The 27295-nt window shown below is 40.2% G+C and overlaps 2 protein-coding genes across 5 annotated transcripts; both read right to left on the bottom strand.

The window, feature by feature from the left end:
* Nucleotides 1–313: 313 nt before the first annotated feature.
* On the bottom strand, nt 314–4927 carry stx5al (syntaxin 5A, like). 2 transcript variants are annotated; one of them, XM_030782493.1, is made up of 11 exons: nt 4838–4927; nt 3397–3619; nt 2904–2974; nt 2669–2724; nt 2489–2559; nt 2001–2117; nt 1769–1825; nt 1573–1654; nt 1053–1153; nt 760–881; nt 314–531 (listed from the first exon to the last, which is right to left on the bottom strand). In XM_030782493.1, the coding sequence occupies exons 2-11, from the start codon at nt 3598–3600 to the stop codon at nt 372–374; spliced, it is 1041 nt and encodes a 346-aa protein (XP_030638353.1). In that variant the 5' UTR covers nt 3601–3619; nt 4838–4927; the 3' UTR covers nt 314–371. The 2 variants fall into 2 exon arrangements, with proteins under 2 accessions (XP_030638353.1, XP_030638355.1); XM_030782495.1 differs by having other exon boundaries at nt 4831–4907.
* Nucleotides 4928–6577: 1650 nt separating this feature from the next.
* Nucleotides 6578–24331, bottom strand: actn3a (actinin alpha 3a). 3 transcript variants are annotated; one of them, XM_030781293.1, is made up of 21 exons: nt 24203–24331; nt 15886–16000; nt 15054–15173; nt 13917–14003; nt 13534–13621; nt 13030–13108; nt 12372–12453; nt 12157–12242; nt 11961–12053; nt 11539–11769; nt 10920–11067; nt 10667–10817; nt 10006–10114; nt 9575–9715; nt 9192–9374; nt 8736–8870; nt 8443–8622; nt 7711–7857; nt 7431–7496; nt 6991–7149; nt 6578–6736 (listed from the first exon to the last, which is right to left on the bottom strand). In XM_030781293.1, exons 1-21 carry the CDS (start codon nt 24329–24331, stop codon nt 6578–6580), a joined length of 2688 nt encoding a protein of 895 aa, XP_030637153.1. The 3 variants fall into 3 exon arrangements, with proteins under 3 accessions (XP_030637153.1, XP_030637152.1, XP_030637151.1); XM_030781292.1 differs by having other exon boundaries at nt 7413–7496; XM_030781291.1 differs by having other exon boundaries at nt 7431–7500; nt 7637–7857.
* Between the last annotated feature and the right edge of the window lie 2964 nt (nt 24332–27295).

Raw genomic sequence — 27295 nt, forward strand, 5'->3', positions numbered from 1 at the left:
TCCGTGATGACAGACACAGGTTGTTAACTGAAGTGAAAAAAAAAAAAAAAGGTTTGGGCCACTACACACGATAATCATTCAGAAAATAAAGCCAAGGGGTTTTAAGACAGTGAGTGTCTCTCCAAATGCTGGACACATTCACAGAAAAGGACAAGTACTGAAACACGTGCCAGGCAAATAGAAGGGAACTATCCCATAGCATTACAAGGTATAAAGAGGAGTCACTGAACAGGGAAAAAGTCGACTCTCCTGCCAGTTTCATTCTGAGAATTCTCCTCTTCTCTCATTATCATCATATCTATGCCTTTCCCCCCCCCCCCGTTCATGACGATCCCTTTTAAGTCCTCTGTCTGGGAGGTGCACGTGGCTTCTCAGGCCATGAAGACGACAAAAACAATGAAGAAGATCAGTACGATGAGGAAAATTTTGATGAGCAGCCAGCGGTTGTTGGAGACTGACTGAAAGTACTTGAGGATTTCAGTGTGGGCGGCTTCCACGTTGAAGTGGGTGTCCTCAACATTAGCATCGATTCTGTGGAAAGGTACGAAAAAAAAAAAACCCCAAGGTGTGAGGCGAAAGAAAGACGTTTTGTCCCAGAGTAATATTAGAGTACTTAAAACAATGTTCATCCAGTTCTCCACAAATGATGGGATCTGCTTAAGAGGAATGAGCATTCTGAAATGATACTTGATTGAATGATAAGACTTCGCCGTGTCAACCCTGTTCTTTTCATGATCTGTTGATCACCCTCTCTCTCACCTCTGCACTGTTTCCTCCTGTTCCTTCACCATATGAGCCAGCTGCTGGAAAATGGAGCCAAGCTCTACGATAGTAGACTCAATATTCTGCATAGTGTCCGCTCGACTTTGAATGTAAGAATCCTACACACACACACACACACACACCCGCGTGTGTGAAATAGACGTCATCTCATAAAAGTCAAATCAAAGTGAACATCTTTAGGAAAACAATAATAATAATTGTGGTATTTCTCTGTGTGTGGTTTGCAGTAATACTGTTCCAGTACAGTTCATGAGAGGTAGTCACTCTACCTGTTCACTGAGGAGCTGCATCTGTTGGTTGGTACGAAAGTCCATGTCAATAGAGATGTCTCCTGATTTCTGAGAATCATTCTGCATTAAAACTGAATTGCCTGTGAATTAAACACACAGGAGACAATCGTGTTCCTCAGAGTTCATAAGCAGAGCAATGATTAATGTCACATACTTAACAAATGGATCCTTTAATATCTATAAATGCTTAACAAATATTTGCATGTGCTTAAGAACCTGGTAACAAAAGAATAACTAGAGCATAAAAAACATTTTTTAAAAAATGAGGTCAAGAATAAACTCAAACACATTTTATTGTGTATAAATAATTTATGTCATATAAATCTTTTACAAATTCCAATACAACTACTAGACTTTCTCTGACCAAGCCAGCCAATGTTTTGCCATTTTGTTGTGCATTTTTTTTACTCTATAAAAGCCCCCTGCAGGTATGACACAATATCAATAGACCATGCAATAAAACAATAGGACTGATGAGAGTTTGAGAGGGAGAAATTACTGAGGTTGCTGGCATGTAGAGGGGAGGTAGCAGCAGGCCCCTGAGAGAACTGTTCCCTTCGGCTCTTCTGCTGTTTCAGATTCTGAAGACGAAGATGAGCAGGTTTGGACACAACATTGCTATTCATACAAATCTGATTCACACTATACCAATATACAACACTGAGTGAGTGAGTCAGTGCAGCTGAGAGTCTTACCTCTGTTCTGACCTCCAAGACAGACTTGAAGTCATTTGACATGGATGCCAGTTTGGACTGGGGAAAAAGGAAGACATACAGACACAAAAATGTTGGGACAAAAAGTTAAAAAATCGTTTGAAACAACTATAAATACTGAGACATGTGCGTTTCCTCAGCATCACCTCTGCACTCCAGAGGTTACACAGCAGTGGGTGGGGGGTTGTGAGTGGGGGTTGAAAGTTGTCTGTACCTGAAGAGAGACAACGATGGTGTTGGAATGCGTCTGAAGATGTCTGCTGTTCTGACCGTTTCTGGAGCGCACCAGTTCCTGCAGCTGGGCGATCTGTTTATTCAAGCTGTTAATATCCTGAAAACAAAATGATGCATTAAAAAAAAAAATCAACATAACACATCAAAATGAGGAAACTGTACCTTCACTGGTTCCTTTAGCACAAATCTGTCCTAAGAGATGTAAGTGCAGTATTGGGAATCTCTTAATCAGTATGTGGAGCAATAAACAGATGAGGGCTGATCCAGACTGGGTTAACTTCAGCCTGTTTAGCTGAGCTGTTGGCTGAGATTCTGCTGGTTGTTATATTTTCAGTTGCAGTTTCTGGATTTATTTAACATCCTAAATTTAAAGGAGTAAGCTGCATGCTGAAAATGTTTCTTTGCTACCAGTGCTGTAACACTGAGGCAATAATTGCACATCAAAACAAACATTAAAGATTCTCTAACCTGCTTGACAATGTAGGTCAGTTCCTCGATTTCTGTAGCTTTGTCATCAAAAAGGGATTTACTTTTAGCAACTGTGAAAGTACAGAATTTAATAGAATTAGTTTCAGATTTTCACACATTCTGTTCAGCAGTAGCTGATGATACACTAGTGAGTAATCCTTTGAAGAGAAAAGCCCTTACGTATCGTAAGCTTTTCAAGCTTGGCGAAAGTGTTACTCAGGTCTCTTCCAATCCGTCTGTGTTGGGAAAAGAAAACACATTTACTCGATAACAACTGCCAGAGTGGGCCCATCATTGTAAAAATACGTGTTGAAGACTTCAGGTACACTTAAACTGTGCCATAAATTCAAGATTTGAGCTATTGTGAAAAACTGGATAATTGACATGGATAAGATGAAGATAGGTATACACTGACTTTGCCATGAGAGTGAAGTCACTCCGTTGTTTGGCTGCGATGAGAGCAGGTTTACTGGCCTGAGCACCATTCTGTAAAAGACACCATCATAATCATCATCATCATCCAGAGGTAAATTTTAAAGACTAATCTTCATACCACACTGAGATCGTGACACGGCAACATAACTATCCTCAGCATTAGAGACAACATGTTAATGTTCTGAACTCTGAGGGTTCTGAGTCGCTCTAAATATGATCTCACTATGTAGCTAACTGTACTGCATCAGGATAAATGTATGATCTCTTGCCAGCTGCAAGCTTTTGAGAGGTCTGTCAATACACCTAATTAATTTATAACCCATTTACAATCTGTGTACTGTGTTTCCCAAGGTTAACTGCTTGCCTCTTTGTCTATCATTGTTCACTCTTCTACTCCATCTACTGTGCAGCTCAATAGAGTAAAGCAGAGCAGTATACTCTAGTCAACTGTGTGTTTTGTCTTTTCCTCTCACCTGCCTGCTTAGCAGGGACTTGCAGACAGACTGAAACTCGGTGGTTCGATCCCTGCAGGACATGCTGTCCACAGGAGCTAGGAGGGGAGGCGGAGCAGCCAGGGGCGTGTCCAGCTGCTGGACCAGCTGGGTTTGGGTCTGAGACGGCCCAAGATACACCCCGTCCTGGCTGCTCCGAGGACCGTGGCGGCGACGGGTGTTCATTGATGCTTTAACATGTCATCTGGTGGTAAAGCACAGACAGGCCATGCAGTTGTAGCGTGAGTCGAATTTTGCTCATTAACCACATCACTACAGTATTTGTTCTGTAGCAAAATGGGTGATCAATTTTGGAGAAAAAAAATTGATTGTGGTCCAGCGCTGCAATCAGTCAACAAGTCAAAGAATCAATATGTTTTTAATTCCTCTCTAAACTTGTACTGGAACAAAGACAAAGAGATACAAAAAGGGGGGACCTTTGCCCTCTGCAAACGAACCTTTGTCTCTTGAGCCTTATCTCTGTACTGAAAAACGCAATTAACAGCTGTCAGTGAAATCACCTAAAAATCGTCATCATTTAATACGAGGACTTTAAACTACAGCATCAAACTGGCTAGACGCTAGCCTGGGAGTATAAGCCAACGAACAGAGAAATGTCATCATGCCGAACTGTTCTGTAAAAATATTACGGTTATGCCTCGCATGATTTACGCTCAAGTTTTAAAAACGAAACACTCCCAAACTCACGACTGACAGAGCTAGTCATCCATATTGCAACCTTGTACTTCACAACGACCTACTTTCGACCTACTACAAGAGGTTCTTAGAAGCAGTAAGCATATTTTATCAATGGACGCCCTTCAATAAATAACGTGCAAAAATAAAACAACAAAAGACAGCTAACTTTGTAATACCTAGCAATAATTTCCAAAGTTTTCCATTGTACTTTAAAAATCACATGCTCGATGTGTAAATTAAGACCAAAAAGAACTCGTTTAGAATGTTATCTGGCAAACATTTCCTCATGAAATCTCAGATTTCGGAGTAAATTCCTGTCCGATTTACACTTCTCATTGCTTCTCGGGAAGTAAACAACTTTGCAGCTAGCGAGCTAAACCACTTCTCTGATTGGCAAAGCTAACTCAAGTGTTGCCATTACGGGGAGTATCAATGAAATAGAATTCAAACATATTCTATGTGGATGTCAAATGATTTGGGCAAAAGTCTGTTTGTGTTTAGAAGTTATAATAATACTGAGTTTGCAAACTGGGCCAAACAGACTGCTTGTATGAAATACATTAATCTTACTAGGTTGAGTGTGCTAAACTGCTAGCGTAAACATTAGCTTTAAGCTCTAAATGTCAAGCTTAAAGCTCTAAAATTTTGTGACAGCAACAAAATTATATACACAAATAACAATATTTTGACATCGTTTCTAAATAGCTTGTTTCCTACCCGATACCTGTTCGACTCTCTTCGCCAGGTGATTAGCCTTCTAAATGTTTAGTTGTAATGATCTGGTTCTTCCCCAAATGCTGACGTCAGTGCCACGTCTCTTTAAGAAACACGGTTAAATGGTAGGTTATTGCAGATCTCCTGAAAGTCTTTGGTAGTGTCTAAACGGCCCATTGGTCGGCTCGACAGAGAGGCTTTAGGGACGTGTTCTTCATTGCCTATTACTGGCGGCACAAACTAATACTGGGTCAATTACCGCCACATGCAGGATTGGCACTGGAAACTGATCAGCCGATCATCAATACCGACCAACGAAGCGAAAGCAAAAAACTATATAAAATATTGGCGATTCAGCTTAACGTCTGTTGTACGAAATTACACTAGACTTACCAACATCCTTTGACGCAGCATTGACGTTTCTATAGTAGTGAAGTAGTATGCAATAGAGGACGACAAAGGCCTCGTAGAGAAAGTTCTCAATGCACGAGACCTCATTGGTTCGAACCAAAGTTGTTGATGAAGTTTATAAAGAGGGACCACGCAGTATTCAGATATTACTAAAAATTTAGGTGTTTATAATTTGTTAATAGTCTCATTAAGAATACCATGTTTTGGAAGCTTTGATGTGTGTAGGTCTTGGCACACTTACAATAAAAAGAGAGGGAGGGGGTCCATATTAAAACAAATTAACCTGCAGACTTAAAATTTACTGAGCTGACTTAATGAGTATGAACTGAGGAAATGTAGAAAAAACAAATTTAGGGCACCATGAGAAACAATGTTACAGTCATAGATTTGTATGACCTGTGGGAAAATGTTCATACATTGAAAAATTTGCTATAATTTAATAAAACATAAAACAGCAAGATAACTGCAAGCCTTCTTGATCCTTTTGCTGACAGAACACTGAGGACTATACACAGATTGGACATTATTTAAAAAACTGCGATTAACAATCTGTTACATAATCTTATAATGCACTTAGTCTTCTGCTGCATGTTAGGAAGAAGAATGTAATGTGGGTCTGACCACATACTTTTCAAATTTCTTGTATTTTATGTGAAGCTCTTACTTTATCGAACACCTTAGAAGGACAATTATGTCCTGAAATTAAAGACAATTCTAAGAAATCCATTATTACTTTCTTGTTCAATACTGACACCTCGAATGGAAAAGTCATTGAGAGCTACCAAGCAAAGTGCCACACCTTAGGTGTGCTAGCATAGTGATCATTTGAAGCCAAAAACTAACAACACTGGCTATATTTTGCACATTCTTGTAAGCATTCATGAAATATTTTCATCAAAACACATGAAATGGAACAACAAAAAAAATTTAAATGACCACGATGTAACACTAGAATCTTTTCTGGAGGCATTTATTTTTTTGTCTTATGCCAAAAGTCATTTGGGTGAAGGGAAGAGGGAGGCTTTGCCTAAAAATGCCATGGTGAACTAAAGCTCTCTGTGATCCATCAGTGTTTATTAGAAACATTAGAACCAACATCTCTAAATATGCCAAACCGATGACAGCAAATGAGATTAATTAAACTTGAACATGCACTGGCGACTGAACAGAAGGAGCTTCTTATTAAAAAGCAGTCCAAGGCATTGTAGCAAAGCCATCCAGCATGTTTGTAGATAGATGTTCTTGGAGTTGACCATGTTTTTTTTAGTGGGGTGGGGAGGGGGATGTTGAAGGGTGAAAGGATGAGCTGACAGTGCTGTATGGGCAAGATTGGGTGGATCTACAAGTCGCTCTCTCCATACAGAGCACTGGAGAAGGAGATGTAGTCCAGGGCTCCGGGCGGTGCGTCGCTGCCAATGTACTTGGTCATGCGGCTGATGCAGTACTCAGCCTGCTCTGGGGGCAGTTCTCGCCTCAGCTCATCCACTGTGATGTACATCTGCCGGGAGAGAGTATGAAGGTCACATATAATCACGGAGCTGCCTTGCCAAACATGTTGGATAAGTCAAAAAAAATAATTCAGCCCTCTTTTTTTTAGATTTCTGTTCTTGTTTTTGTCTGAGAAGAAACAGACTTTCTGTACTAAAACCCCAATAAAAATCATTTGAAAAAAAACCCAAAACAAAAGACACACACACACACACACATATATACATATATATATATATATATGTAGGTAGTCATCATATTCACCTTATCAGAAGCAAGGATCTTGAAGGAGGCCATGACCTGCTCAGCAGTGTCAGTTTCAGCTGTCTCTCTGGTCATGAAATCGATGAAGGCCTGGAAGGTGACCACACTCGTGTTGTTGGGGTCCACCAGGGTCATGATGCGAGCAAATTCAACTTCTCCCTAGGGGACAGAGAAAATAAAAGAGGAAGGGATTGAGAGGGACACTTCTGTACTGATGGAGTGCAAACAGGATCTTTCTTTCACTCCAAGCTTTTATGGATTATGTCCAGAGGGCGCATTTTCTCTGTCTGTGTCTCAAATTTAATTCAGTGCATTACGCAGAATACTGGACCTCTCAGACTTATCCCTCCGTAAAAGTTTGAAATACTTTAAAATAAAAGCATGTCCCTTTACATCTCAGATTTATATCTATGAGATTTTACTCTATTTTTTCCACTCACCAGGTCATAGCCCATAGAGATCAGACAAGCACGGAAGTCATCTGGGTCCATCATGCCATTCCTCTTCTGCAAATAAAATCGTTTAAAAGCTCTGGCACTGAAAATTATCACCCTGTGCTGAACATTTCAATGATCGTGACATATGCTGAAAGTTATCACCCAGTGTCAAACATTTCAATGAAAGTGTATCATATCGTTGAAATGCTGGAGACTGGGTGATATATGTACTTAGAATGTAACAGTGATAGAAAAACAAATCTCTTAAGAAGGGTGGCCTCACCCTGTCAAAGTGGTTGAAAGAGGCCCTGAACTCATTGAGCTGTTCCTGGCTGATGCCCTTGGCATCACGGGTTAAGATCTGGTTCTCCACCTCGTTAATGGTGCGAGCAATAGTGGTGAGCAGGTGCTCCCAGCCCACACGGATGTGCTGAAAGGAAAGAGGAACAGAGAGAGTAGTGGATAAAAGGCGTCACAAAGGCCGGTGATAATCAGCACTCAAAGAAACACCGAGCACCAAGATGTATAAAAATGGGAAAAAAAATGTTGGAATAAAAATGTAGACAAGAATGACCTGTGCTGATAGTCAACAGAACCAAATTTTGTTTTCCACTTTTTTTTTGAAGTTAAGTGAACATGGACTTTACAGCCCATCCATGTGTCACAGGACTGAGTGAACATATAGGGCTTACAGCAGATCCATGCATCATAAGACTAAATTGCTCCCTTAACTACAAATTTGTTTAAAATATCAGCATATTCACATATTGCTCTGGTGCAGTCCTATGCGTAGTCTGTTAAGTGTCAGGTCAGCAGCTGAGAACACCCCATATTTCAGTTTCATTTGGTTTTTCAAAAATTAATCATTAACCAAGAGATTAATCGGTTAAACTTCCTCTTTGTTGGCAGTTAGCTGCACAATGGTTAACTGTTAACATTCCCATGTGGGTGTCCTTTTGGTGCATAAAACTGAAGCAGTCACTGACTTGGATCACTGCAAAAGGAGTAGTTGTACCTCCATGGAGTAGTTGGTATGCTTATTGTCAAAGATGAGTCCCTCCTGGCTGAGCTGGTGATCTCCCTCCAGCTTGTCGATGTTGGATTTATAGTTGATGATGTTTTGCTCGTATTGTTTCAGATTGCTCATCTGTTCCTCCAGGGAGCCGGCAATGTCGACGGAGACGTGGCTAATCTCCTGTAGACAGAGTTAAGTCTGAGCGGTGGCTTCAATGCTTTCAGACTTTAGTGGTTTTGATTGCTTAAAGCAATTCAAGCGATTTGGTTTTAATTGGTTGGTTAACGAGTTACCTCCATCTTGGTCTGGATCCAAGGTCCAATGATGTTGGCCTGAGCTGCAAACTGTCGTCGAAGTCTCTCATTGGCCTGCTGCCTGGCAACCTCCTCCTGCAGCATCTGGTCACGCAGTGGCACCAGCTGCTTCACCTGTTCAAAAAATGGATATCAGAAAGGAGGAGATTCATTCTTAGGAGGGCTGAGGCAGAATAAAAATTCAACAGGTTCATTTTCAGCACACTGTCATACTAGCACTTCAGTGCACTTGCATTTGCACATTTCTATTGCTACTCTCAATCCATGTCAATTATCTGAACTGCTCGGTTTGAGAAATTGACCACAAGTCATGGACAAAATTCACAGAAAGCTGACAGAAACAATTATTTTAATCTTAGACCTGCAGTTCTCGGACTGTAGGTGATTACGGACAATAAACCTGAGTCACCGCATTGCTAGAGCAGATTCACTCACAGCCTCCCACTTGTTGCCGATGCCCTGGGCGGAGAGGACAGTGTAGGGGTTCTCGCCTGACAGCTTGATCCCGTAGGTCTGAGCGATCTTCACAATCTCATTCTGGATCCCTATAGTGGCCATGCGTTCCTTATCGGCCTCAGGCAGAGTGGCCTTGAACTGGTCATGGGCTGTGATCAAGCTCTACAGAAGAGAAGGAAGAGGGGAAGGATAGGAAGTAAGAGAGTAAAATAAAACAATAAGAGAATGTTAAGATGACGTAATGAATACTGCGAGCTTAACGTCTGAAGAAAGAAAACTTTGAGATGAACGCAAAGAAGCAAAGAACAGAGATAAACATAGTGAACAGAGAAGCCCTTCTTGGTTCTAGGACTATGTCTCACCTGGATCTCCTCAATGCTGTGCACAATGAACATATCCTGGAGATCCTCAATGGCTCCATCCATCCAGTTGTTGAAGGGAGCTGCCCTCTTAGCAAACTCCAGGTACAACTGGTCAATGGTCTCCCAAAGCTTCTCTACACGCTGCAGGGAAAATACACAGGAGGCTCAAGCTACCCCCCCCACCATCAAACCAACCTGAATTCAACGTCTTCCATCAGGAGAACATAGTCTTGGTTCAGCAAATAAGGCTGTGAATATCAGGGAGATTTTATGTATGATACTGTTTTTGTGATGCTCTCAAATATTTTTATATTGAAACATCTGGATGCTCCACAGCACAAGGATTTTGACAAAACTGAATGGAATGTTGTTGTGGCTAGGGGTTGGGGTGTGTCAGGCCCTGTGTAATATCTCTCTCCATACAACAGTACCTCCAGTGACTCCCTCCTCTTCTGAGTCAGAGTGCCAAGGCTGTCCCACTGGTCACAGATGCCCTGACAGCGAGCATTGATGGTGGCGGCATCAAAATAGTCCAACTCACTACATCACAGTAACAGATATAAATTAATCCATCAGATTTCCCAAATTAACTGTGTAGGCAAGTAGAGTCAGCACCTCGCCAAAATCATGTAATGTAATTATTGGCAGTCGTCCATTTCCAACCTCTCACATCTTTTCATTTCCAACTTCTCACTTCCGAGTACAAAAGCCTTAAGTGGGGTCATCTTAAAAAATAAATCTTACATATCGAAACTTTATAAATTTGTTCATGTTAATCAACAACTTACAATAGTAAGGACATATCTACATAATCCTTTTTTAGATGTGTTGATTTAGTTTCATGGCCCACAGCATCAGACAGCTGACTAATTACATGACCAGTTCGAAAAACTAATCTCCAATCTGCATAACAGTAAATATATCTCCTGCCTAGAGACAAGCTTTTACAGAGGGTAGTGAGAACAGAAAAATTGATCTTAAATGTACAACAACCACACCAAGATTGTAGATATTTAACCCTCTTTCACTCTCACTCTCGCTCTCTCTCTCGCCCTCTCAGTCTTTCTCTCGCTATCTCTCTTTCTCTCTCACTTCAGCTCCTGGGCAATAGCAGCAATCTGTTCCACCCTGTCCTGGTGAGCAGCTAGATCACTCTCAAAGGCCTCGTGCTTCCTCATCAGAGCACGGATCTCCATCAGGGAGGCCGATTCGTAGTCCTTCTGAGACAACAGCTCCTCCTTCCCTGTGTGGAGCACCATCATCAGAGGAGCAGAAGAGTCTGCTTTTACACTACACGCTTTTACCCTCAGATGTTCTTAAAGTTGTATAAAGGAGTCAGAAGTACCTGCGGTCCAAGACTCATGCAAGGAGCACTTCTGCTTGAACTTCTCGGCCAGGTGGTCCAGTCTCTCCAGGCGACGGATCTCTGTCAGCAGCCATTCTTCAAAGCCCTTCTCCACCTGTTCCAGGCCCTTCCAGGCATTAGCGATGTCCTACACAAAGAGGAGGAAAGGAGAGGCTGTGATTTTAAGGGGCTGCTCTGTGATAAGAGTCTTTCAAAAAGAATAAATTCAATCTGCCTACTGAAACCAGGATACATTGGAAACCAACATGTTAGTAAATACTAACACTTATGAGACAGTGTATACAGCAGTAAGCACTGGCATTGACCTCACTGTTTTTTTTCCAGATAAATAGACAAATAAATAATTAAATAACACAGACACGTAAATGAATATATACATGGATGAAGACAGGGATTCAAAAGGCAATTGAAAATGACTGTGGTGAAGCTCTTTGCTCCTGTGCTCTTATGTCTTTATGTCTAAAAACCCTCATAAGTTGAATTAGATTTTGGAGCAGAGCTAGTACAAAAAACATGTGCCCTTGTGAATCCCCAGAACTGGGAAGCAGTGAAAAAGACAGTGGTGTAAAACATTTAAAAGGAAATGAAAGAAACCCACTGAAACCATCTTGCCCTCAGAGGGCATGAACGCAGGCCTGTTGCTCAGTCTCAGTTTGGTCTGGAGCGTGTTGAAGTTGATCTCCAGCTGGCACTTCTCCTGAACCTTGGGCGGCTTGTGAACGCGGCGGTAGTCACGGAAGTCCTCCAGCTTCTGCTGCATGGCATTCATAGTCTGCTCTGCGACACGATTCTCCAGCCAGGGAATGGTTCTGCGGATCCATTCAAGTAACTGTGGATCAGAGAGGTTGCTCGTGAACACACCAAGAGAACGATACAAAGATTTTTTTTTTTTTTTAATGACCCTGACAAAATATAATTTATATAATGATTTCTTTATTGAGCCAAGTCAAAACTCAAAAAAAAAACAAAAAAACAACAACAATAACAACAAATTCAAAAACCAAGGAACAGTGTTCTAACCTCGCTGGCGAGTTTCTCGTATTCCTCCATCAGCTTCTCATTCTCCTGATTGACGGCCAGCACTTTGCAGATCCTGTTAGCTGCTGTCTCAGCCTGATAAAAGAAGACATGGAGTTACGCAGTGCAAAACAAATCAAAGATATTTGCAAAGTCAAGTTTTACTGGCGACCACCTGTTAGCCTAGCGTTTCGCTTACTTGCTCTGCCCCAGCGAAGGCATGGTAGAAGCAGGACACATAGGTCATTATGGCTTTTTCATCTGGCTTGGGAGTGTTCACGATGTCTGGGGAGGGGGAAGGAGGGGGGGGCATAATTAATGTTATTTTGGGTGTTAAGAGTTTATTCAGTCAAGTCACTGACATGAAATTGAATTGGAGCAAACTAAATCGGAGTTTGCACTGAATGTGTTTACCTTCAGCGTCAAGCATTCTCGGGATGTCGAGGAATTTCTCTGCCACTTCAAAGGCAATGTTGAGGTTTCCAATAGGGTCATCCTACAAGTATGAAAACAAAAACTCAATTAGAAATAGAGAGAAAGCTTCTCTCAGAGACTACACCAAGGCTCTAAAATACTAATTGACTAAAAGCTATTTCTTTTAAGGGATGCTGTCAACGTAATGATACAGAATATCTTTCACTGCATTTTTTAAAAAAACACACTCCATTATTTTGCCATGTTTTCTCTTTATGACATAAAATAAACAAATAAATAAATAAACAAATGAAACCATGAGTCACTGAGAAACGCTCTTGGCAGTTTCTAAATCTTCAGTGCTTTAATGAGATGTTTATGAGTCACGCACCTGGATTTTTATAAACATCTCATAAACAACAAACAAAATAATCCTGTTTTTTATGATAATGCGATTGATTTCTCTGTGACGTAAAGGCTGGCATTTTCAGAGACTGACTCTAAAGGCAAATCCCACACTCAAGAATGAGAGCAAGTCAGAAAGCTATGATTAAAAAAAACAGCACCGCTGAAAGTGTAGGAGAAATGAGTGAAGATGCAGGGTGAGTAAGAGGGTGAATAAGAGTAAAACACAGTCAGGTGAAAAAGGACAGAGCACCTTGCGCAGTTTGGAGTAGTCAATGAGGTCAGGTCTGTGTCTATGAATGAGGGCACACAGAGCCAAGCCGTCCTTCCAACTGCGACACAAACCAGGTGAATGAGCGAAAGAGAAAGAGAGAGTATGAGATGGGCTTATGAGATTGCAAAGAAGAAGTGAAAAGAGACAAGGAAAGCACTGAATGATGACAGCGTAGACCAGTCATAACAGAGTGCGGAGATACACAAAGAGAACAAGAGTGAATGCACAAACAGGAAGAGAAAGGACTTTTAAACCACTTTGGTGTGAAAATATTTAATATTTCCAAACAAGTGTTTTTCAAATCCATGTCAGACGACCCACTTAACAGAAATTCTTTGCTCTAACCCCTCACTAATGCATCTGACATGACTGCGAATCAACACAAACTTAATTAGTTGAATGAGCTGTGTTAGCAAAGGGCTACACTGAAAATGGGCTGCCCAGCAAGGCTTTGGGTGTTCTGTAGGGAAAAGCATCACTCACCTGATGTGGAAGTTCTGCACATTAACATTCCTGTAGGGGGCAGTCTTCCTCTGGCACCACAGCAGCAAGCCCTCCTTAGCAGATGTCTCTGAGGGGAGAATGGGAACATTAAACCATATTAATGATCAGTCAAGATCTTTAAAAACAATAAAAACACTCAAAAGATATTCTGCTTATTATTTGGAAAAAAATAAACAGCCATTCTACACACATGTTTTAAACTCTGTGTTCATTCAGGGAAAAAGAAAAACAAGTCTTTTGTGTTGTGGCATGAATACACACTCCAAAACTCCAAACAGAGAGGTTTTAGTGAGATATGATATATTTGTTACAAATGCAGGTTGGTCTGTGTCTGCACAAGATGAAGTGTTTTACTGCCTCACCCTCCACAGAGATGTCCTGGATGGCAAAACGCAAGATGATTGTCCAAATCATTCCCAAGGTCATCTTCACATTGCCATCAACAATCTCTGCAATGCATGAGCATGGGAAATGAACAAATATACATATACATATGAGACACATATATACACATACATTACATATACATATTTACACATATGTGTGGGGAATCAAATGATCTGCTTTTTTTTTGGAATTCACCTTAATAATTCCTTAACTCAATCAGAGAAAAAAGGTCTAACTGTAATTACAGATTTTCAGACGTTTCTTTGTACTGAATGTTATGGTAGGATGTAGCAGTCATACATGCATTAACTCAAAAGAGGAAGAGGAAATAATCTGCCGCAGATGCTTTTTTTAAACCATCCGTTTGCCTCTGGGACCAACATTTACACAGAGTCGCCTGTCATGCTGTGTAAGGTTTTGATTTGTCACTAGGATCATCAAATGAATGCTCTGCTTGTAAATGAAACTTTAAAGATGAGGTGAGAAGTAAAATGTCAAGGAGTTTTGGATTAAACAAAAGAGACAAATTAAATGAACTTTTCATTTATCAGTGTGTCCGTCCCCACTGCCGCTTCAGCGCAAACTGAATGGTCATGTTGGTAACTAGTGCAACCACAGAGAACATATATGAAGTGGTCCAAAGTGAAAGACACTTACAAATGTGTCGTATTATGCATTTTATTTTAGTTACATTAATGCATTACACAATGTGCTGATGAAATGCATGAGTTTACTTTGACACTCCATAAATTTATATGGTGTGTATGTGTGTGCATGTGTGTGTGTGTGTATCTATCTAACTATATATATATATATATATATATAGAGGGAGAGAGAGAGAGAGAGAGAGAGAGAGATAAATACACACACACACACACATATCTATATCTATATCTATATGTGTGTGTGTACATATATATATATATATATATATATATATATATATATATATATATATATATATATATATATATATATGTGTGTGTGTGTGTGTGTGTGTGTGTGTGTGTGTGTGTGTGTGTGTGCGTGTGTGTGTGTGCGTGCGTGTGTATGTATAAAGGAGGAGGGGAGCAGAGAGCAGACAGAATGACAGGAACACTTGTCAGACTCACCCTCAGCACCAATGGACACCAGTTTGACTCCTTTACTGCAGATGAAGTCCAGGGCTTTGTTCACGTTGGCTATCTTATGGAAGCGCATTTTGCCTTTGTCGGGCTTTGGGAGTCGCTCACCTGCACAAACACACATTCACATGAACAAGACGGAAAATTATACCCACCTGATAATGAATAAACATGATTTAGTCAAAACCAGAAAGGAATTACAATTGAAACAGTATTTAGGAGGTTTGGAGATAGTGAAAAATTGATTCTAAAAATTGCTCCTGGACAGAGAGGATCTGAATCAGCCTTACAGGGTAGTTTAAGCCATTATCGTTTTTTTTACAGGCTAGTTTAAGACATTATCAGTTTTTTACAGGCTAGTTTAAGACATTATCATTTTTTACAGGCTAGTTTAAGGCATTATCAGTTTTTTTACAGGCTAGTTTAAGGCATTATCAGCTTTTTTACAGGCTAGTTTAAGGCATTATCAGTTTTTTTACAGGCTAGTTTAAGGCATTATTACTTTTTTCCAAGTTCCTTGGTAGATATACAAGAATGCACATATCCACACTCACACACACACAATATATGTATGTGTATCTATATCTATATCTATATCTATCTATCTATCTATCTATCTATCTATCTATCTATCTATCTATCTATCTATCTATCTATCTATCTATCTATCTATCTATCTATCTATCTATCTATCTATCTATCAACACACATATATTTATGTGTGTGTGTGTGTATATATATATACACACACACACACACACACACACACATACATACATACACACACACTAACATATATATTATGTTTGGCATAACCAACCTGAGATGACCTCCAGTAGGAGCATGAGTTTGAGTCCATTCCTGAAATCTTCCTCAATGTTCTCAATCTGCGTTCCTGCCTTACGCAGGTGAGAGTTACACCAGGCAGTGAAGGTCTGGGAAAGAGAGAAAGGGCCAATGATGAAGTTAATACCAATTTACCAGTTCGTTTTCTCTCAGACACACAGCTCATCTACATCACTATGCACATCAGTCATTGACGTTATACTCCCTTCAGAGTTAAATCTCTACATTATAATCATTGCTCTCAAAGGTTTCAACATTTTTCAGATAAATACTAATATTAAAACATGTCTTTATGTCATTTCCAGTGTCAGTTTACACTGTCTATCTTACTGGTGCAAATACATATTAACTACACAACTAAATATAGTACGTCTTCACTCAGTGTAATTACACGTACTGTAAATAGGAAACATGGAACAGCATCGTGTACCTATACCATATTTCCAGTATTGGCTTTCTGTTGAGTAGAGGTCATTAAGTTTGTGAGGAGCACTCTCACTAATCAGGAACATATTTCATTCTCCCAGACAAAAGGATCTTTTGTTTTTAAAACCTGAGGACTGTTTAACGGTTCTGATTATTAATTATTGTATACTCTAGTGATAATGACCGAACTACTGGGATATGGAAAAAAATATATTTTGAGCGTTCCTTATTGGCACATTAAAAATTTTAATGTTTTTAGTTTGCTGAAAATAATGCAGAAGAGACAAATGACGAGAAAATGAGAAAGCTGAATCCGTGTGCATGCGTGTGTGTGTATGTGTGTGTGTGTGTGTGTGTGTGTGTGTGTGTGCGTGTGTGTGCATGTGTGCAGTCATTGTTTCATGACTGAGCAAGGTTAGAACAAGGTTTGAACAGTGTTTCAGTAGACTGATGTTTTAACCACGGCTCTGCATATGAGGTAGGAAACAAGAGTGAAAGAAAGGTGAATTTTAGAGGCCTCAGGCTCAATGTAATTTGATGTAAGCCTGGAAGAGGAGACTCCTCAGCAGCAGGTGTCCCACCCTCAAATCACTCCATACTGCCAGCAATGACCAAATATAGAGCACGACCCCCCCCACCCCTCCCATCTCCCCTGGGGTGGGGGGCACAGAGGGGAGAAAGAGAGGAGGAGGACAGGGTGAGGGAGTCTATATTGGGTGGCTATGGGACACCGACAAACAGCTGAGAGAACAACATTCCACGAACAAGCACTTACTACAGCAAGAGGGGGAAAAAATGTCTGGAGTGTGAGAGTTGGATCATGCAGCAGAAAGAGTCTAACTCAACCAAAGGGTTTTTTGAAAAATAAATAGACAAAAACCTTACATACTGGCTTAATGAATAGATGGTTTTATACCCATTTTGCCAAAGAGAGTCCTTTTGACTGCACAGCAATGAGCAGTCACCACATACAATGGTTTGAAGCTGAATCCTAACCCTGTGAATTATGTCCATTTGAGAAATATGAATTTTCCATGTCTTCTTCACTAGAGCTAAGTCAAGAAAAAAAAAAAGAAAAAGCATCCAATATGCAAAGATCAATCTGTCACGAACTGTTATGACTGGGCTCATATCACTTCTCTGTTGACCAGAGGGGACTAGAGGGGGCCAGGAGAAGACAGTCACTCATTAAAGAATTAATGGAGCACACAAATAACACTGATGCTCCTTACTATCCACGCCATTACCATCAGAACAGGGGACAAAGAGTGGCGAGCAATATGAAAGTGATCAACGCTAATTCTTCTGTATAAACGCTATCATCGACTGACACCAGTGTGTCTCGAAGAAAACCGAAGCACAACCAAATGTGTGTCATAGCTAAACTGTCAGACGTCAAACGGCAGCGTAAAAGGAAGGCCCACGGAGCCGGGGCGTGAGGGGGGCATGAACTGAGACAGTGGTTCCTCTCTGTGGGAATACTGACCCTTGCTCCACCCTCTCAGGATCTCAGCAGGGATTAGCACCTCCACACAGGCGTGCGCTGGGTGCCCCCTTTGCAGAACAGCTGGCCACAAATTTGCCTTCTCCTGTGTTCCATTCATTATCAAAGACAAAGAATATGTAATGCTACACATTGAAAGAGGGCTAGCAGTAACCTGAAAGTTTTGATAGATGAGACATGACAAGTCTCACAAAACTCAAACATACGCCAAACAGCTCCTACAAACACACTCAGCCAAACATACAAATATATATATATATATATATATATATATATATATATATATATATATATATATATATATATAAACGTACATGTAAGCTGCAAGCAGTGGTTATGCACAGATCTGAAGATAAAGTTGCTTTCTTCTTTAAGTATGGATCATAAGTATAAGAGGACATATGCCCAATATGGAGTCATAAACAAAACTGAGGAATCTCCTTTTGCTTTAAGAATGAATCCTGAAATCAGTATATAATAAGAGTGTTTAAGGACTTATAGATTGATAACCATAGGTACCAAACTCAGTGAGGTAATCATTATGATGTAATCGATCACAGTACCAAATTTGGCTCTGTACATATGAGCTATGCTATGTTTACCCACTCGGACAAAAATAAATCAGCAGAAGATCAAAAATTAGTGAACACAATGATTAAAGCTTTTCAGTTTCAGTTTAAACTTTTCCTAAAATAAAAATAATCGTTGCAAAAAAAATCTCTGTAGTACTATCAAAGAATTACTAGTACTATCATTTTTCCTAAACTTGAGCATTTGGCAATGAAGTTATTAAAAGACCTGCTCACCTATGAGGTAATGTAGGGTGTGTTTTACAGGCCAATCTTTTTTGATGAAAACGTCATTAGTGACCTTGTTGATCCCCAACTTGGCCAAACCATCTTAACATCCATGTGAGACTAAACAAGACTCAAACTCAGATTATGTTTAAAAAAAAAAAGAAAAACAAAAACAAAAGAACACATGATGTGTTAAAGCGTATTAACAGTCCACCACCATCATATCGCCTTAAAAAACAAAAGAAAGGAGGAAGAGTCCTGTCCGATAAAAACTTTATCCTTTATTGTCCACTATCACCATTCACACAGCTACTGTCCATATATTTATGAACTATCACATTACAGCGAGTATGTCATGTCTTCGTCTGAGACTTAATGAGTTAATGATGAGCCGGTTCATTTGACTCAGCACAGAAATGAACCAAAGGAGAGCTCCACCAGTCATGCTTTGGAGGAACTGACTGCCAACCTCACTCCCCGTTTGTAATGTATCCAACCGGTATATTTAAAGAGCCGAGGAAAGACGTCGACACTGGTGATGACAGCCGGTTTGGCGAGGCACAACAATTTTGTTTATGTGTGGTTATGTCATGAAAGCAAATTAAAGACTGGACTCACAAAAGCATTTAGCACATGCTGGAACTGTTCGCTGGAGCTAAATAAATAAATAAACAAACAGATAAATAAAAATGGCCTGCGACTGAAACATGACAAAAGCATTGATGAGTTGCTAGTCGTCGTGTATCTGATTCTACATGTTCTTAAGCACTTCATAAGAAGCAAATCTGTTCATAAGACTCACTTCCTGTTCTCACAACATGAGCAGCATGCTCCACACCAAATACCCCGATCATTTAAAGTGTAATCATTTGGTTCACATGTTCAGTTTGCACTCAAGTTACCTGAATACTGGTGAACAGACGTTAACCAAATCGATGAAGCTGTTTCTACATTTAAGTATGTTCTCAGCTCTATGTATCAAACTTTTTGCAACTGTTATTCCAAACATATCCAACTGTACTGAAACCAAATGTAGCATAACCCTGCAGCATAACCCTGAAGTATCTCTTTTAAAAAAATGCAAGGTAAAAAAAAAATGCTACAGCTCAGAAAACAGGCTAATGACCATAGAAACCCAAATGAGCCCGGGTAGGTCAGAGGACGAATGACACAACTGAGGTAACAATGAGTTATTCTACACTCAGAATAATTAAATAATAAAAGAAAAAGTAATAGTAGTTGTGTGAAGGGGGGGGGGGGGGGGGGGGAATCTGCGTCACACATGGGCTCCATCAGAGTGATTGATGAGTCTGGAAGACAAAACTGGTAAAATAAGGCAGTGAGAATTTACAGCACCTGCCTTATTTTAAGATTGGGGAATCCAGTGTCAGGTCTCTCTCTCTCTCTCTCTCTCTCAATATGATACTCCATGGTAGCACAGCCAATGCTCAATCATGCTCTACCAATACCTCAACAAAGAAGCCCTGTCCATCTATGTGGATTCAACCAATCATCTGGAAAGGTCACTCCAATATAGACAATCAACTGAAGAGGAATATGGTGCCTGAATATTTTTTTTTATTAGTGATGCCAGACTCTTTATTATATATTGCCTTAAATGAAACCTCTGTGACATTAACATCTCTATGATGTCACCAGGCTGTGAAAACTTAAGATTTTTGACTCTGATGTCAGAATATGAATTCTGCAAAAATAAGAAACACCACACTGATTAAAAAAAGAGAAAATGACAGGGATGTTCAGTTTTCCTTGCTACTGTCAAGGTTCTCTAATCTCTTACAGTCATTGTGTTTGACATCCTAAACTTGTGTGGGAATCACAGAATTGTGGAGAATGGGAAACTGCAGACCATTCGGTTTGGCCACACTGTTTCATTATGTGTTCATCCGAGGAAAGCTGCCTTCTAATGTGGACTTAAAATTCCTTCACAGTGTGGTGATTATACTGGATAATGCCTTACACAAGCAGACAGTTAATTATCTTTAATTACTGGTCTCTTATCATATCTCTCAACATATATTTATTATCTGTCCCCTAACATCTTTGCTGTGGTTTTGGGGGACTTTATCAGAACAGTCTCTACTCTAACGTATCTTAGATCACGCAGATGAAAAATACCTGTGCGCCTTAGCCCCTGATGCCAATAGGACCTCCCCTCCTCCGTTCCTCAAACCCTTTTACTTACATTGGGCAGTTTATAGAATCTCCCCTACAAGGACACCTCTTCTGGAATAGTAACTGCCATCTGATCATACCCGTGACTTTCTCAAGCTCCACACCCCCTGCTCCACACCCCCCCCTCCCCCTCCCCCTCCCCCTCGTGGCCTCTGTGTGTGCATGTGTGCGGGTGCACACACCTAGCACTTAGGCCTTCACCCTCACCTTTCCCAGATTCTCTTCCTTTCAAAACGTCCCTTAGTCTAGCTGATCAGTCTTACCACAATATCAATAAAAGGCTAGGATGGTGTGTTGAACAGTCGAAAGACCATTCTCAGGAGTGCGTCAAGAAATGGTCTATTATTAGTTTACATGTTGTTTTATTTAATGCGGACTGAGAAAAAGAGTCCAACGAGAAATAAAATTGTCAGAGTATACTAATTTACACTGATGATGCAAATGTGTCAAGGGTTTTATCCAAACCACTGTGAGATGAATGTTAAAACAGATTTCAACCAGCCTAAAATATATATTGTCGTGGTTTCCAGTGCCTGATACATTGTTGGATCTTACTTTCACAGTCGGTGTAACTCCTTCAGTGATTAAATAATTTAGCATTGGATTACACTGCAGAGTTGATACTTAATCCTTTCTGGGGAATCAACACGTGATTTGAAATACCAGAATTAAGTGCGACACACTCGAATAATATCGTAGTCCTCCACGTTAGAGTGTTTGAGCGCTGGGAGTGACATTTTTGCCTGTAGCTGATGCAGGATGTAATTGGATGAGTGCCTTCTAAAATGCATAGATGGCATTCACTCAGAGTCAGAGGTGCAGACTTTTTAAACTGCCACGGGCATAGTAAGAAATCCACATGTGACCTGTGGGGAGTAGGGGGGGGGGTCACTTTTCAAGAGGCTACACAGTTTTAATAACTTTAATAAATGTCGTCAATGCACTTTGGCAGAAAAAAATGTAATACTATCTTCAATTTTTTTTTTTAAGGGAAATAGTAGGCACAGTTGAAACTGAGAAGTTACCGTCGGACAGTGGCATGTTGGTTACACTGTATTCACAAAAAAACACATCATTAAGTGGTCTCTCTGCATGCCTTTTAATACTCCTTGAATATTTTATTTTCAGTGGGACATTTGTGTACTGGTAATGGTGCTCCGGTCAGGAACCTTCCACCGCAGCTGTAGGCAGCTTTTCAAATTACGAAGACAACATGACAGAGAACTGACAGGTGGTTCAAAACCAAGGTGACAAGAGAGAGAGAGAGAGAGAGCGAGAGAGCGAGTGAGCTTCTGCAGCCCCCTGATCCTGTAATCCACATCAACTTTATAAGCTTATCAAGCATTAACACGTTATTCAGTTACACAAAACAAAAGTCACATGTGTTACATAAAGAGGTCCTTGGATTTTTTTTTTTTTAATTTAACTTCATAGAATTGCTTGCTATTACAGTGCAACTATGATTTGCAATGTAGATTTGCAGTCGTAAGAAAACTGGTAGTATTCTCTTAGAGTCTAAATATTCAAACAAATTTGAAAGAAAGGTGCTTAATTTGTTTCAGAGATTACCAAACACTATAGGTGTGATACTTTGCACAGTTTATCTCATCCCTGTATAGATACAGTTAAATGGCCGTGAAAATGAAATGAAATTAGCTTAAGCCAGAGTTGAAGTGACAGCAGGAAAGGAGAGGGCGTAACCCGACACACATGTGTTGAGGTGTTAATGCGTATCATTAGATACAGTGCACAGAACATGTGGCGCTAATCCACTAGCTATGCACTCGTTCATCTGCAAGACTGGCGGTTTGAACTCTACTCTGAGAAAAAAAAAAAATTGTCAAGTCATTGGCTTTTCAATGGTTGACCCACTGTTTCAAACAAAATCATCCATTTCTAAGTTTCAATATCAAATCCAGTTACCTTAGGTCAATAAAAATAGCCGACGCGTCATGCAAAAATCATGCGTTTAGGCAACATTAATAATGGAGTCAACATTAATCACCATGATGAGAAATGGATCACTGGATGTTAAACCCCAAATCTGAGAATTTCTCAAGTTTTCTTATTTATTTGTGCCAAAGAGCTCAGTCCATTTATTTTGAGGGCCTATTAAGAGTATTCTCTAAAACATGTTCCTGTTACGGGCCATGGTGCCACGACAGATTCCAAACTCAATAATGCTATAATGAAAATAACATGTTCAGAAAGAACCAAATCCGTTTTTACATTAACTTATTTATCCTGCAACTTCTGATTATACTTTCAGATAGGCAATTCTGTGTTAAAACTGCTGTGTCATATTTTGTGATCACAGTATGCATCTCACAGAAAACACGTGACGGGGAGAGATCTGAGAGTCAGAAAATCTTACAAAGTACAGAAAATCCTCTTTTTCCAACTAATTAAAATGAGTTCATCTTTGCTGATTTCTTACAGTGATTTCTTATGAAACTGCTGTCTGCCAATAATGATCAGTTTGTGGGTTGAAAGGGCAGGTTGGTAGAATGGGACCCAGTCCATATTTTTAGTCTCCGGGTCTATTTGGAGAACCAGGACACAGAATGCTTGTACACTTCCTTCACTCCATAAGTCCACACTCACACACTCGTCTTCTTCTTCTTCATGTCCCTTCACTCAGTTGGATTCAGCATTTCTGGAAAAGTTATTGCCCTTGTCACCCATTACAAGCACAGCTGGCCTCAGTGGACCATAACAGTATAATCACATTAGCCAGAAAATTACTTCGGCTATAAATATAACAGACTGACAAGCTGTTTAGCTAGTAGGCCGAAATACCTTAATTTTTTCAAATTCAACTAATCTTTTGTGAGAGAACGTGTACCCAGGGCAACAAGCAAACGGCTGTGCCAGAGAATTCATTTATACTTGACTGGCCTTTGCTTAAGTATGCAACCCTCGTTCCAAGACACACTCAGCAACGAATACATGAAATTACTAATTAGTTGATCAATGAAATGAATCCTTCACTGTTATGTATAGTTACACGCGCATTTCTTAGAGTGGTGACATATCAGCAGAAGTTGGACACAGAAACCATCCCTACGTCGCTGCCCCGAATTATTTTGCGCCATGTCAGTGGACCTCATTCATTCTTAATTTGAACATGAAATGTGGACTTAATCAATGTGGCTTGTAAATACTTAACCCCAACGATATCGCGTGGAAAATATCGTGATATAACAGGTCATTCGTTGCGTTTTCTTGTTCATTTTGACTTCAGTTGCAGGACGCTGCGAAAAGCTGAACGTGCATTCATTAGGTAAGGCTTGCGCAAAAGTGTTTAATTGCGGAGAGCGCAGCGCAGTGCGCGCACAATAATAAAAAAAAAGTACTTCTCTCTTTACCTTACGCTGTTGTTTTTCCCATGCAGGGTCCAGCAACAGGTCCCGGTCCCAGTCTTCTTCTTGGGTCATGTACTCCTCCGTCGTCATGTAGGTGCTGTGATATTGCACTTGCGTCTCGATTGTGGTCATTTTGCCGACTCCTCTGGGATGCTAGAATCCCGTTAACCTTATGACAAGTATATGTACCTTTCAATTCAACATAAAAGCTGTGTCGTTAATTCTGAATCCCGTGCGGGTCCTGAGACACTGTCAATGCTGGAGGGAAGGCAGAGCCTCGACTCCGATTCCCTGCCTACAGTCGCTGCTCCCACCTCTCGAAGCACTGGCTACCGGTGCGCCTACCCCGGGTCGAAAGAGCTCACGTGACAGCCCAATATGTATAAGCAACCTATGGTCATGAATTCCTCACTAAAAAGGTCATGGGCGGGCCTACATAGTGAGGGTGTAGGAGTAAGAAATAACTTGATTCAACAGACTTTTAAATCAGTGCTGTAAAAAAAAAAGAGTTTGGCAGGGGAAAAACTGCACATTCAAAGACGCGTCCCCAGTAGCTCTACCGCTTCTTCAATTACACATTTATGGCCTGGCTACTGGTGAAGCATCGGGATATGCAGCTTTACATTCGGGATTATGTAAAACTTGCAGTGAAACTTATGTTACAAGGCATACTTCTCAGAGGTCCATCAGCTCTTGAGAAAAATCTTATTTTATATTAAATTTACATTCGAGTATGTCTTCAAGTTTCTGAATCTAATTAACATTAAAAATCCTGTGCTGTGCATGAGACTTCAGGAGGTAGCCAATGTAATGGAAACACAAGAAAGGACTGGTATGTTGAAGCTCCTACATCATCATTACAGAGTGTTTAATACTAATAACTTTGTCTTTTTTTTTGGTTGAAGAATTTTGCCCAATTTTGTTGTTTTTTTCCTCCTTAAAACGACTAACTTCAATATGTGAATTTTTAAATTTCAGAGATCTTAACAGATTTTTAAATTTGTCACATGCTTGCTGCCAAAACCACAAATACATCACCTACAGACATGGCAAAATTAACATGTCAAGGGCAACGCAGCACACAATGTCTAGAAACTCAACACCAAATAAAGAAACAGGACACCGGGGATGAGAGCAGTTGTTTCCAGTTAAAACCCACTGACAAACACTGATAAGGATCTGCTCAACAAATCAAAGGAAAACAGCCTAAAAAGGAAAAAAAAAGGGGGGGGGGGGGATACGAGCTTAAGAAATCTGACACATGGAAACCAATTGAAACCAGTGTCAGCCTTTCCTAAAACTGAATTTATATTGTGAGGAAGTTTTAAACCCTGGTCTCCAGATGCTGAACAAGGTGGTAGATCTGTTATGCTATGGGGAGATTCTGACTTTGATTACTGCTCAGCATGGTGGGGTTGTGGATATACAAAGTCTTTTCAGACATCCAGGTGCACTCTATGGTGCAAACACCAGCATGTTCCAATACTGCGAGTTAACAATGTCAAGCAAACTGCTACAATGATTCCAGGCTGCTTTCATTAACACCATAATGGGGTTAAGCATCTTAAATCAGCCTCCGGAATGATCAGACTTAAACATTACAGCCATAATGGCAGGCTGTTAAAATTTTCACCTCCCTTTTTCAAACAACTTGACTGGTTCCTTCTTGATGAGTGGTCCAATTTTCAGCTGGAATTGGTTACAAAGTTATTTACGACTAGAATTAGTTAAAGGCTTGTATTCCAAGAAAGACTATTCTTTGGTTGTTCTAAAGACAAAATGGCATTAAGTTAATAAATACTCAGACAATGTTTAGTGTCCTCATTATTTGATCCATGTTAATGGCTGTTTTGAGTTAGGGGTAGTTTGGAAAAGAGAAGCAACACGCTAACGTATTAATTTCAGCATCATTTATTAAGTCTTACAAAGAACAAAGAGTACAAAGTTGTGAAATCCAGGGCCTGAAGCCAGCATCAAAGTATAAAAAAAAACAACCCCAGAATCATTTGGATCCCTTACATTTTTTTTCCCATTGAGACAGAAAGAAATGAACTAAACTGATGAAGTCACTGATAACTGGAAGAGAAATGTTTTGCCTCGATGGAAAGAGTCAATTGTGAAATCACACTAAATCTGTGAATACCTCTTGTGTGTGACTGTGTGAAATAATCAGTAATGCCATACAAGTCAAAACCACTGTTTAAGGGGAAAGGGAAAAAAATTAAAAAAAAACAAACAAAAAAAAAAAGAGAAACTCAATGAGGACAATCATCCCTCTGAGGCCTAATGTCCAAAGGCACAATACCCTTACATTTCAAACCATGACGCAAGTGGAACAATGCTCCTGTACAGAGACAGTCTGTATGTATGTGTATGTATGTGTATGTATGTGTGTGTATGTGTGTATGTGTGTGTGCGTGCACGCGCGTGTGTGTGTGTGCATGTGTTTGTTTTGGGGGCAGGCTGGTTTAAGCTTTAAACCTTCCAGCTTTTGGATTGGTGACTGAAAGATTTTTGGACACTTGGGGGAGGGTTATGAAAAATATCATGCTTGCCATTGGTTGGTGAACTGCATCTTGCTGGGCTTCAAGGGATAGAACAAAAAATGGGAATAAAAACCAGAGGTGGCTCAAAAGAACAATTTGGGATCTAAAAGGCATTGAATTAACACCTGCCTGAGTCTGGACAAAAAATCTTAAGAGTTCTGAGAGAGAAAGAAGAAAAATTGTCTGCATGAGATGTTCCAGTACCCGTTATGCAAATCTGAACTGTGGCATATAAAGGCCACTGATGGGTGTCCAGGTGTCTAAGTAGAGTTGAATTAAACGCTTATAGAATATGGGGGACCTTAATGATGGCAATGATGCTGTTGGACCTACTCTGAGCACATTAAAGCTTTTTTAAAAAAAACCCCACTGAGATTTCACTAGCTCAGTAAGTTTTAACGGGCTGACATGGTGGAGCTGTTTGGGGTGTTATGGGATTACACCATTACGCGTAAAGGGTCTGAGGAAGAGAATGTGTTTGAGTTAGTAAGAATAGCGGTCACCAACCCACTGTCTGCACAGTTCATGTGGGTGCACGTGTGTGTGTGTG

Source organism: Chanos chanos, chromosome 8 (genome assembly GCF_902362185.1).
Source record: "Chanos chanos chromosome 8, fChaCha1.1, whole genome shotgun sequence".
Classification (NCBI taxonomy): Eukaryota; Metazoa; Chordata; class Actinopteri; order Gonorynchiformes; family Chanidae; genus Chanos; species Chanos chanos.

Coding starts and splice junctions, on each gene's coding strand:
- stx5al (XM_030782493.1), bottom strand. CDS start 3,600: ATGAACACCCGTCGCCGCCACGGTCCTCGGAGCAGCCAGGACGGGGTG. Junction 1,154..1,572: donor TCTACATGCCAGCAACCTCA/GTAATTTCTCCC, acceptor TTTAATTCACAG/GCAATTCAGTTTTAATGCAG. Junction 882..1,052: donor TGCAGCTCCTCAGTGAACAG/GTAGAGTGACTA, acceptor GTGTGTGTGTAG/GATTCTTACATTCAAAGTCG.
- actn3a (XM_030781291.1), bottom strand. CDS start 24,331: ATGACCACAATCGAGACGCAAGTGCAATATCACAGCACCTACATGACG. Junction 13,109..13,533: donor GTGCAGAACTTCCACATCAG/GTGAGTGATGCT, acceptor TTTGTGTCGCAG/TTGGAAGGACGGCTTGGCTC. Junction 10,115..10,666: donor GCTATTGCCCAGGAGCTGAA/GTGAGAGAGAAA, acceptor ACTGTGATGTAG/TGAGTTGGACTATTTTGATG.